The 12761-nt window shown below is 41.8% G+C and overlaps 1 protein-coding gene across 2 annotated transcripts; it reads right to left on the bottom strand.

The window, feature by feature from the left end:
- Positions 1–1246: 1246 nt before the first annotated feature.
- Positions 1247–12221, bottom strand: HAL (histidine ammonia-lyase). 2 transcript variants are annotated; one of them, XM_021527961.2, is made up of 21 exons: positions 12073–12221; positions 11834–11935; positions 11341–11401; positions 11145–11172; positions 10776–10850; positions 10605–10677; positions 10454–10520; positions 10236–10273; positions 10026–10151; positions 9612–9751; positions 8097–8144; positions 7343–7490; positions 7164–7259; positions 6990–7048; positions 6131–6211; positions 5387–5452; positions 5135–5300; positions 2895–3029; positions 2236–2344; positions 2073–2142; positions 1247–1647 (listed from the first exon to the last, which is right to left on the bottom strand). In XM_021527961.2, the coding sequence occupies exons 1-21, from the start codon at positions 12146–12148 to the stop codon at positions 1498–1500; spliced, it is 1914 nt and encodes a 637-aa protein (XP_021383636.2). In that variant the 5' UTR covers positions 12149–12221; the 3' UTR covers positions 1247–1497. The 2 variants fall into 2 exon arrangements, with proteins under 2 accessions (XP_021383636.2, XP_021383635.2); XM_021527960.2 differs by having other exon boundaries at positions 11834–12186.
- Positions 12222–12761: the final 540 nt, after the last annotated feature.

Genomic DNA, 12761 nt, shown 5'->3' on the forward strand with positions numbered 1-12761 from the left:
CTGACGTGTTTTCCTGCAAGCAGATGTTTTACCAGATGTGGGTGTGGAACTTAGTTTTTATAAAGCTTGAAAGAACGTCCCAGGTATGTGATTGCACAGTCCATTCTTCCCAAGACAGCCTTCATAAATAATGTTTATACAGGGATTTGGGAAGGCTGTCAGGGAAGGATCACAGACACTTCTTAAATGCAGGGTGCAGGCAGGGTGGTGTCTCTCAGCTCTGCACAGGCATGGTGCAAAACCTGAGTCCCCCGTGCTGCAGTATGTGCTGGGGATCCCTCGGTCCCAGGCAGCCAAAAGCAGGAGTGGGAAGCAAGGCCCAGAATCTCTTCGCTGAATGTCCAAGGCATTTGGCAACCTGCTAGGTTGCCAGCAGGCATGAGCACTCTCCTCAGGGCACAATTTACTATGGCAGGTGTCAGACAAAGGCAGCCCCAGGTGCTTTGGCTGTCCCTTGCAGCATAGCCAATAGCCTGGGGGGGCTTTCAGCTTGTGCTGAATGGCCCTCTGCCAGATCAGTACTGCCCTGTCATCACTGCACCATGAGGTGAAATCCATGCCCTGACTCTTCCCTTGCAAAATAAAGCTTGTGCTGGAGGTCAGTGTTGTCAGACACAGAGCACACTCAGTCATGATCCCATCTATGGGGACAGGGCCCCTGGCAGACAGGCAGAGACCTGGAGAGCTGTGGGAGCGTAGGTCATGGTGCTATCACCTCAGCATTGGTTCACATTCACTAGTCCTATGCCTCCTTTTTTCCCTTTTCTGGGCTCTGTGTCACCTGTTCTGCTTACTTCCAAATGAAGCTTTTGCTTTACATTTTCGTCATCACAAACATGACAGGAAAATAGATTGCTACAACCATATGTGAAGCCTCAGATTATTGATTGCAGGTGTGAGCCCATAGATCTTGGAAAGCTGCATTAAATGTACTCCATCACCAGAATATAATATATTTGTTCTGGAGCAATGATCTCCATAGCACATTCCTATGCACACAGCTTTCCTGATTTGTGAAGCACCTGCTCTAAAATTGCTCCTGTTATACAAGAGCCTATACCTCACATATGATCTGCAAAAGAGAGAAGAACAGTGTACAGATAATCTTGCTTGTGGCAAAATTAAGAGGACCACAGCAGTTACCCAAAGGGGGAGAAAAAAAGGTAAGAATATCAAACTTAGGTTGTTTGGTATCATTGGCAAAGATGGAGAGAAACAAACAAAATGTTGACAAAACAAATACTGGTTTCATCAGGAGTCTGAATGATTTGTATTCAGAAGTTCATGAAATTCAGTCAAAACCATACTATCATAACAAAATTGTCTTTTACACATGAGGAAAGCAGTGAGACTTCTCTTTACTATCTATTCGTGCTTCTGAGCTAGACAGTCAGGTCCTCTAGGTCGCCTGGAGAAACCACATTGAGTTTGAGTAGAAGGGCCGTGCTCAGGTAAGGTTCTGGAAAGGATCTGCTCTCTTCCAGGGGATCACAACTCTTAAAGTTCATTCTGATGCTTGTGGTCATGACTATCATCTGCACTCATTCTCAGCAATCCCAGGGAGAAGGCTGTAGGTGAAATGGGTCTTGATTCAGGGATGTGTTCTCTCCTGTACTTTTCAATGTAAGGTTTAGCCACTTCCCACACCTGCGGAACAAGGATGTGAAACAGCAGAGTCAGAGGCAAAGAAAAGGTCAGCTAAGACATCAATGCATGACTTCAGGAAACCCTGAGGAAAAGCTATTGGATGGGATATACTGTATGGGAGGAACAGAACCAGAGGCAGATAGAGCAGGGGAGAGCATGTGGAAGGAGTTGACAATGGATGGGAAAGGATACAGCTCCAATGGGGCAAGGTGAAAGGATTCAAGGCAAAAATACTTCGATACTTTGTCTTGTCTTGTTACCAGGCTAATGCTCTGTGTGCAATAGTTGGGAGACAGTCGCTGCCACTTGCTACAAAACTACTTGACCGTGAAGAGGATTGGGCAGCAAAACCAGCAGCTGGCATGGACAAAGAGAAAGGGTTCTAGACAATCCTATCTATGCACAAGCCAGAAGCCAGCACTCACCTTCTGCTCCACAAGCAGCCTGTGAGCTGCTTCAATGTCTGGGGCCATGAAGCGATCCTTTATCCAGGGCCTGTAACAAGACATTGGGCAAACATTAACCCTCACTGGCAGCAGCTGCTCTCCAGGCAGGCAACCTCTGGGGAAAGTGTTTATCTGATCTTACCTCACCACGGAGCGCACAAGGTCATAGACCTTCTCCAATGGGGTTGTTGTTCTCAGAGGGCGGAGGAATTCAATGCCCTGGCAGGCAGCGAGCAGCTCAATAGCCAGAACTAGGAAAGCAGAGCAGCCAAAGGGATGTTTGGGAGGTACAGCTCAAGGCGAGGTTTCCTGTCTAAAGCTATCCCTGACCTTTGTTTTCACTAATATGATATGGTTCAGGCAATGTGCAAAACCAGTGGATCCATACCCTCCAGAGACCCAGCCCAGTGGCAGGATCATTTCATCGGTGATGCTGGGGGCAGTATCCAGCATTTCAGCAAGCAGATTTTGGGTGCTGTTGTACAGACCTTTCAAGTGTACCAGGAACTCCTGGTCACCAGAGTCTTAAATCCCTACGAATCTCTTCCAGTGTAACTTGAATACTCAAATTAATGTCCATCATAAAGAAAAGAGGAGCCTGAGCTAAAAATGAAAGTTCTTCCTCTGAAGCTTGCCAGAGCCCACATGAAAACACCAGGAAAATAACAGTGCTTTGGAAGAGAGTCTTCTGTCTGGAGAAGTTTGCATTCTATCTGCCTACCTTACACCTGATCATTATTTGTATTAGCCCCTCCTTTTCATGATTCAAGGTCTGTCTGGAAATCAGAATCTTAATTTTACCTTGTTCCACATGTTCAATAACTCTCAAAGCTTTTCTTGCAGCCCATCCTCCCATAGACACGTGATCCTCTGTAGCAGCACTGGTTGAGAGAGAATCCACAGAAGAGGGGTGGCACAAGGCTTTGTTCTCAGACACTGCAATAACCCAACACAATGAATGAAGGACAGAATAGGCATGAGACAGCACAAGCAATGGTCTACATGTAGATAAGAGCCTGTCCATCACCTTCGGACCAACTACTGCTCCTTTTTCAAGGATACATCAGCATTTTACCTGGACTGAGTAATTTGTAATGACCACCTTGAAAACTACCATTGCCTCTGAAAACACTAACCAACAGCAGTCTTTAGATGCAAATGTTAACCAAATACAGAATGACAGCTCACTCTTCACTCCCTTATCGCCAGTTTGAGTTGCTATGGCTCAAAGGACTGGAGGAAACTGAAGAAGAGCAGACAGCATAACTGAAACACAAACATGGTTCTGCCTGTTGCTCTGGGGCAATTCTCTGTAAAGAGCATTGGCTCCCTCTGGTTTTAGTCACAAAGATCACTCCTCCCCTGCTTTCAAGAATACAGCTAGAGATCAGCATCTGGTCTGCTTATTGCAGCTGAGGCACTTTCAGAACTTCCTCTAGAAAGATGGAAGAATGCAATACAAACCCTCTCCCTCCCTCACCTCACTACAAGGCTGCCCACATCCCTAAGGGTGACATACTCCAGCTTTGAAAGGCCGATGCAAGGTCTGCAGTAAATGCTCATTCTACATCCAAAAGCAACAGGCAAATGGTTGCAGGAGAGGCCTTAGGAACCATTCAATGACAATCTGAGGTTGAGAACTGCTCTTTAAAAGAGAAAAAATGAAGTCTGCATTCACAGCACTCTGGCTGTAGTTGGCCTTTTCTTTCTGAAACCCAGCAGGATGCTGTGTAATGCTCTCACCAAATTAGCGGCTTCAGAAAAGCAACAGGAGCAACAGAGAGGTGGTGACACCAATTGCAAATAGGCTGGAGTGACAGTCTAGGACCAGAGCCCAGCTGGCACATTCAGGCAGATGATGGCAGGTCCCAGAGAGGCTGCATGTGATCCCTGCAAGCAGCTCGGTCTGGCAGGCACAGAGCTGCTGGAGTGGGGACAGGCAGACACCTCCAGTGGTGTTGCAAAATACCCGAAAATTTTTTTTCAGTTTTATCTATTAACCCTGGGAGTGAAAAACATTAGATGGTACAAACTACCCAGAAACTGGTAGAATGATTTGAAAAATATTGGTGATTAACAAAGAAGTTAAGAAAAAGAAAAGGAACTCAAACTTTAGATAAAAATTCAGATAAAATCCTGGCTGTTTTGATCAGGTTGAGATGATTTTGACCCATGGACTTCTAGTGTCAGTAGAGGCATGGCTGTAATTTTAATTTCCCACAGCAGAAATCACAAACACCCCAGAATTTGTTACTCCAGATTGCAGAAGTGTGCAGTGAAACCTGAAGCCATGCAACCAGCTGGAGCCTGGAGCCATCCTAAACTCTCCCCAGCCAAAGGTAAAACTGCCAGCCTTTAAACAAGGGGATGAGCATTCAGCTCTCTTCCAGACCCACTTCCCAGCCTCTAGACAGGGTTCCTTTAGCCCACTGATTTATTTGTTTCTCTGCAGAATGCTTATCTACACATTTAACTGATATCCTCTGTTCCTGTGTTTTTGTAACTTTTAAAATCTACGCTCTTCTCATAGCATGTTTATCTTCATATTGGCTCATGCTTCCCTGAACCTATGAACCGTAGTATGCCAGAAGTCAGCAGGCTTGTTGCCTTAGCCATGAGTACTAGAGGAAAACCTGAAGTGATATTTAATTTCAGTGTGCTCCCCCAATAACCAGCCCTGCGAACTCTGGTCTTGTGAGGACTGTGGGGTCTGATTCTGATGTGCAGACCAGGCCATCAAATAGAGACAACCCAGTACTGAGGGTATCAGGCCACCTTTGAGACAAGTCTTCATACCAAAATCCACTCAGAGTTTGCATGCTCAGAGCACTGAACATGCCCAAGGGTTGGTGCAGAATAAGGAAGCCTGAACTGAAATAATTGCAGCTACACCCAACACTCATACTTGACAAGACAGCACAGAACACATGGAGAAGAGACAGAAAACAGCAGCCTTTATGCCTACTATCAGACTGCATCTATCTTGAAAAAAAAACAGTCTTTCTAGCTTGCTCTCTCTATGGTATTGCTCAAGCACTCACCCAGGGCAGCTGCTGTGCAGTGTGCAATCATGAATCCTGAGTTCAGACCTCCTTCAGTGACTAAAAATGCAGGCAGTTCACTGAGCGAGGGGTTGCAGAGCCTCTCAATTCTTCTTTCACTAATTGCAGCAAGTTCATGCACACCAATTGCTAAGTAGTCCAGAGCCTACAGAAGAAGATCTCATGAAACCAGATGAAAAAAAAACAAATCACAAAAAGGTTTTTTTCCCCTTTTGTCAAATGCTGAATTACCTTTGCAGGATATTCACCATGAAAATTTCCTCCAGAAATGGTTTCTTCTCTTTCAGCAAACACCATCTTTAAGGAGAAGTTAAAGCCCACATGAGTGAAATACAGTTTACATGAGTGATATCTGCCAATAATCAAAATATCTTAACTGAAGGAGTGTTTGTGCCAATAGGCTTTTATTTGCAAGCACATTCTATTGCACCCACACTTCTACTTTTCAGGAAATGAAGACACAATCTCAGTTCTTCAAATTTGTAGGTACAATTTTGACATGTATTTTTTTAAAATAAGCTACATAAAGGGAGGTCTTTGATTGAGGGTGAAAAAACCCCAGCCGTTCAGATCCTAGCATAGATTTTCAATTCCTTGATAGATTCTTTCCATGACAGTTACAATTTTAGTCCAAATTACAAAGACTAATTCCAATTAGAAGAATTGGATTATATTCTAATTAATGGTAAAAAGACGTTCAGAAGATTAGATGCAATAATGCTTATGAGCAATTGATATGATGCTATGTACAGCATCATTATGGTGCTGACAGAAATACAGCCCTGCATGACAGAGCACACAGAAATTCTTCAATGCGGTCATAGGGAAAGGAAGAGAGGCTGCTGTTGTAAACAATGGCAGTTATTGACCAAAGCCAGTTATGACTTTTTTTGCCTCCAGTGTAACTATACAAAAGAAAAGAATAAAAAAGGCCAAGCAGAATTTTATATAGTAATAAAATAATCAAAAAGATACAGGGTTGTCCGTGGCGCTATTGAGTTCCGTTGTTATTATGTCCTTCACAAAAGCAATTGTATCATTTACAATCCCATGGACCTAGAACAAACAACATTGGTGTCTGAGCATAGTATTTGCACTTAGTTCACCTTCAGGATGCTGACTGCACTGTAAGGACCCTCTTTCCCACTATCCCACCTGACTTTCACACATGGAAGACTGTCTTGGATTTGCTTTTAACAGCAGGAGCATCACTGCCAATTCTAGACACTTCAAATATGGTATTTACTATTATGGCAGTTTTGCCAAAAGAGTAATCTGTATATGACAATCTTTACATATTTGGGTTGGTTTACCTAAATGGAAGTTATTTATCCAGTGGCAGAAATGTTATGAGGGAAGAAGTAGCCTTACAAAGACTCACAGAAAACAAAACCTCTTATTAGTTAATCTTTCATTAATTCTACTGATTTAATAGCTTTGCTCCTGTTAAAATGCATAGGATTGAGCTCTTCCAATATGCCTGAGATATTACATTCTGTTGGCTTTTGGAAACACCCAATTCATGTTATTAACACTAATGCAGAAGAAAATCCCTACAAATCTGCAAGCATGGAAACCAGCACTTTCCCTCTGCTTCTGACCTCTGGCCTTTTCCAGATCTGGACACAGCTTCGTTAGATGCTGCCTGATGTGTACATGCACGTGATCAACAAATTGCATGTCTCCATTAACACTACTGTGAAGTGAAGAAGAAGCAAAATAAAGCCACTTCCTCTAACAGTGTCAGACAGCACATAACTGGCTGTATTTCTGAGGTGGAAATTTCCCCATCTTTTATCTATTGTTACGGAAGGATCTAAAAGTCAGTCTTTACCTGAGGGCAGCAGCGCATTGTGTATGCGTCCTGAACTCGGTCACAGAATCTATGGCTCTCTAGAAGACACAAGGAGGGCAAAAACCAAATATTGCTTACACAAAAGCACTGTGTCCTGTTGAAGAACCCAGCCTGTCCTGGTAACCTGAGACAGTGAAGGCTAAGATTGTTCACCTGCTATTTCTGATGGATGATGGTCAGAATCAAGAAGGGACCTGAACCGAAAGGCCACTTCAGCCTGCCCTCGATGTGGGCGCACTGCATGGATATCTAGTAAGACAAGTTAGACTGTCAGGCTGTGCCTCTCTTGTCAGGAGCTGTTAAGCAAACAGACAGGGAGGGCCAGTACCCACCAGTGTCAAAGGCCCTCGTTGTACCCTTCAGGACTTCCAGTGTAAGGGCAGCGATGATGTCAGCTTGCCTTGCTATAGCTTCGGCTCTTTCAACTGCCTCACATCCCAGCGAGGTGATCATTTGTGTCCCATTGATGAGGGCCAGACCCTTCAAAGGGAGAGCAGATGTTAAGCAAATTCATTGCAGCTATTCCACACTCTGTGACAATTCCCCATATCTGTGACAATTCTCCTTCTCATATGAGGGAGTTAAAGATCTTTGCCTAGGTTTTTGGACCATCCTGAAATCACAAAATGCACAGCTTGACTGAGCACCTTTGCTACATAAAGTGTTAATACTCATGACCCCATGAAGTCACTGCAGACACCCTTGGAGCACCAGTAGTTCCAATTAAGTCAAATACCTGCTTCAAGTCAGTCATCTGACCTCCTGTTAAGGTCAAAGAGCAGATAGGTACCTTGAAGGTGCCTCTTAGACATCTGTTTCAGGATGGTATAAAGTGCTTTCTGAAGAGGCCTGTCTGTCCCCACTGACCACAGAGCCAATCTGAACATCAAGCTTGGGTCTGTCACTTCAAGTCAAGTAGGGTGACACTAGGAATGGTGAATCCCACTCCTGACAACACTACCATTATCTTTCTAAAGTTTGACTTAAAATTATTATTAACTAATGTAATGCTTTTATTGTACATATAAAGCAAATAGTGATTTATTATGCTCTTTTTCATCAGCTGGCATCATTATACTTTATTACCTCTTTTGGTTTCAAGGTAATTGGTTTTAGTCCATGGGCTTCCAGGACCTGTGAAGGAGTTAAATGCCAAGGCAGTTAATGAAAAATACTTTTTGGTCACTAAAATCACAAAATTAAGTCACTAAAACTTGAATGTTTCCATGAACAGAAATATTAACAAATTTCTTAAGTGATGGAAGAAAAAGAGATTTATATCACAAACATATCACATATTTTTTTCTGCTGGGCTAAATAAAGGGCTTCCAAACTAGCACCTCACTTCTAGTGCCAATACAAAAAGGTAGCAGGAGTACTGAAGCAAGATATATGTCACTGTCACAGCCCTTAACATCTACCATGTTCTAGATGATGGGAGAGGGCAACAGGAAAGAAGGCTGGAAGCCTCTTGGAAAGGCAGTTCTACCTACACCGTGCCTCATAGAATTTTGAGTTGGCATAAATTATTTCTTTTTAAATGATCCCTAATCCTTTCTATAGAAAATCTCTAATGACAGGAGGAGTCCCATCCATTTTATTCTGTACATGTCTATTCTATAGGGCAATTGCTCTTGCAGGAAGTGAAGAAACAGCATAACCTATTTCTCATTTAATCCTCTCACCCTGTCCAATGGAAGAGGCAATGCATCTCAGAAGTGTACAGCTGTAACTTCTGGTCTTGAAGGCCCAGGACACCCTGGTCTGCTTCCTTCTTACTCCTCTCCCTGTGTAGTCCTCAATCTTTCTCCAGACTATAGTGATGTACATGCATCAATCCATCAATGAGTCTGGTGTTCAAGTACTCATGGATAGGAGCTATAGGTGTAGAAGAACAAACTACCATGAAAGATTTTGGAGGGGCCGGACTTGGAGATACTTAACACAATCTGGTTATGTGTTGGTGGCAGAATAACAATAGATTAAAAACTAATTTCATTGTAACATTTCCATCTTGTGAAGAAGAATGATATAAAGGCTCCTTGTAACCCTAGTTAATTCATCAAAAATGAAATATCCAAACCTGTGTATTTACTTAAAGCCACTATAAAATCAGTAGAAATTTTTCTGCAAAGATCTTGCCTCCAGTAAATCTCCAGGTACACTCAGCATTTGAGAGGTGATCTTGGACTTTTTAGAAAAATATTTATGCTCATGGAGCTGAAGATACAATAATAGTTCTTTCATAGTTGGTATCATATCCTCTCCATTTCTCCTGTTCATAAATTATGTCACTGTAGTATCTGGTATAGCAGTACTATGGCATGATATTTCTTTAGGGCTCAACAACATGCTGCTTATTTATGTCTGCCCCAGTGACATGTGGGTCAGTTCTTGCATTCTCCAGAGATCCACCTTCCTCAAATTAGAGGATGATTAGCTAAAGGCAACCTAGTCCAAATTCAAACTGGTAGAGAAAATCCAAAGACTTGTACATGTTACTACTCTGAGCAAAAACTCTCTTTCTCTCACAGCTACATGCAATTTGAAAAACGAGTCAGCAAGCTAAAAGAAATAAACTATCAGCTGCACAGATCTTACATATTTAGCATCAGCCCAGCCACTCTTCGGCGACCACATCTTTCCCTCTCCAATTAATCCCAGAGCAAGATGAGAGAGAGGGGCCAAGTCTCCACTGGCTCCAACTGTCCCTTTCTCTGGGATATAAGGAAGGCAGGATGCTAGAAAGAAAACAAAAATCACTCCTTTTAGTGCCTTCCCTTGATAAATTCCTTGGAAAACAGAAAAGGTAGCTCATAAGTTTGGCCACAGTAGCAGCCTGCAATCATGGACAACTGCACCAACAGGACTACTCTTGTTGCAACCCTAGTCCTGGTCTCTCACAACTGTTGAAAGACCAACATCTGCATTTTGACCCATCGAACTACACCCTTTAACAAAACAGTTAAAAGGGAAAAAAAGGGAAATGAAGATTTTCTTTAAGCATATTTTTACCATTAAACACTTCAATAACTTGCTCGAGGGTTTCTAGGGATATTCCACTGTATCCTTTGGCTAGGACATTGATTCTCAGTGCCAAAAGCATGCGAGTTCTCTCTGGGGTCAAAGGTTTCCCCACACCTGAAACAGTAACAGAACCCTCTCGGTTACTCACCCACTACCAACAAGTGCAGAAAAGGGAAACACCAAGCAATCTCTTATTACCTGCAGAATGTGAACGAACCAAGTTCACTTGAAGTTCCCTACAGAGAAAAAGAAAATATATTAAACCTCAAAAAAAGTCTCATCAGGTTTTATTTTGCACAAAACAGAAGGAATTTCTGAAGCAGTTCTCTCATTTAACCCCAACTACAGGGTCAAACTGCTCCCTCTTCTTCCTTTCCTGAAAAGAAAGGACGGAGAAGGCTGCACACACAACATACCTCAAATTACTGTTTGGGATGACAGTCCTGGCAAACTTTCCAAAACCCGTGGTGATTCCATAAACAACTGCAAGAAATGTACACTGCCGGTTAAGGAGGGAACCTGATGAAGTCTTCTAAACAATTCATATTTAAAAGCAAAAATATTTACCTGTCTGCTCCTTTACAATCCTTTCAATCACTTCTCGTGATTTTTTGACTTTAATTTCAGCTTCAGGTGTAAGCTAAAACATAAGTACTTAAAATATTAGCTTATTTGTCATTATTTAGCTGTAGAAAAATAAACATCTAATTTTTATCTTCATTTGTTCAGAATTTTTACCTTTATCTTGTAGAGTCCCTTTCCTAAATTGACCAAGTCCTCCGTTGTTAAGCTGTTGCCATCTAAAGAAATATACTACACCAAAGAACCATCTTTTAGTTTGAGATATGGATACATATGAAGTTGCTTAATAATCACTACAAATAAAAAATATAGTCACAACTAGCAATGACAGGAAGTTTTTTCATGCTTATTCATAAGACAGGAACCCGGGTAACAAAAACATAATAAGCACATTGTAGTTCAGTTTCCTAGACCCAGCCAACCTAATAGCCCTTGCTTTTGTGAATGCTGCACTGGCTGAACTCTCAGCATTTTCTGGTGAGTAGCAGGATTTGTTATTGAGTTGCAAAATCACAGGATTCTTACCTGTTCTGGTTCGCGGTATTTACTGTATCTGAAAGTTTTGTAAAGAAAAAAGGGCAGACAGGATTTCACAGGCAGTGACTACTCAATTACAGCTGGCAATGTGTTTTAAGAATGAAGGAACTCTAAAAAACGCAGGCAATCTAGAAAATTATAAATCTGCAATTGTGAAACTTCACAAAGCACTCAAAAAGGATACAAATGAACTCCTTCTGGCTGAGATGGTATGAAATCTGGAGACATTATATCTCCTTCTATAACTAGAAGAAATATGCAGAATAAACATGTACAGGATTAAATAGAATTATTCGCAAAAGTTAATTTGTTGTTTATTACAATTCAGAGCAATAAGAATTCTAATTTCCAGTTATCAGCCCTGAACATACTTGAATGATTCTGGGAAAATAACAAGAAACTATGTATTTATTTAAGATATTCCAAAACTAAGACAGAACAGCTTACACTATATATGACAGCAGATACAGAAGATGTATATAGAATATTGTACCTTCTAGCTTTTATGTAGTTCTGTTCCTAAAAATTAAATATTCTTAAATTATTGGGCATTTTGCCATAAAAACTGTAGACAATCTCTCAGGTGCAATTTTAGATTAATCTAGATAAAGCCACAGTTTTCTGGCTCAGATGACAATACAGTCACTCTACAATGCAATACTTAAGGCTTTGCTTACCAACTTCAACAAATTCATTGTCTTCTAGAGCATCCCCCACGGTATCATCAAGATCCAGCAAGCCAAGTCCCTTGCACCGTCGAATGTAAAACTTTACTTCTTCTGCTGAGGCAAATCCCCCATTGTCAGGTTTGTTTTTCATGTACCGTCTCACAGATTCCTTTCCCAGCCACTCAATGGTGTTTGTGGAGTTTAGGCATGGCACTGCCAGCCATTCTCCTCGGATGTGCACCGTGTACCTTGGCATGATTTCTCTCCAAAAATTGTGCCTTGACCAAGAAGGGCTGCAGCGTGCAGCAGCCTCACATTTACCATGTGATGATGGCCTGAAGAGCTGTGCTTAATCTAGAGCCCAGTGTTGCAATCGGATAGAGGCAAAAACCCACCCTCAAAATCCTCACCTTTGTAAATAAACGAGATCAACGTGTTTGGCTACTTCATCCAATCAAACTGAACCCAGGGAACACACCCTTTTCCCAGAAATGGCACACATTCCCAGCTATTGCCACAGGAATTTTATTCCAAAGATCACATCAGGAATATAGAAATGAAAAACCAGAAGCTGAAGCTTTTGTACCAGGAATGGATAAATCAGACTAAGATGCAGTGTAACTGTTCTAAAAATGTAAGGGTTTAACAAGAGTTAACAGCTATCACCCAGCAGTAAATCACACTAACAAAAACTGAGGGACAGAGCTGCAAGAGAGGTACCTTGGGAATATGGGTTGCTCATGGCTGCTAGGACTGAAAGAAGATTGTATTATACTTTTACAGCTCTATCCAGAACAGGATAAAAGCAGGTAGTAAAGGCATCGAGTCTGCTTTAATCAATCCCATGTTCAAGTTGAAAACATTTTTTTAATTGTAGGTAAGAAAAAGATTAATTAATTTCTACAACCTTTTCCTTTATGCTATGGAAGGTGTTACA

The sequence above is a fragment of the Lonchura striata genome, chromosome 5 (genome assembly GCF_046129695.1).
Source record: "Lonchura striata isolate bLonStr1 chromosome 5, bLonStr1.mat, whole genome shotgun sequence".
Classification (NCBI taxonomy): domain Eukaryota; kingdom Metazoa; phylum Chordata; class Aves; order Passeriformes; family Estrildidae; genus Lonchura; species Lonchura striata.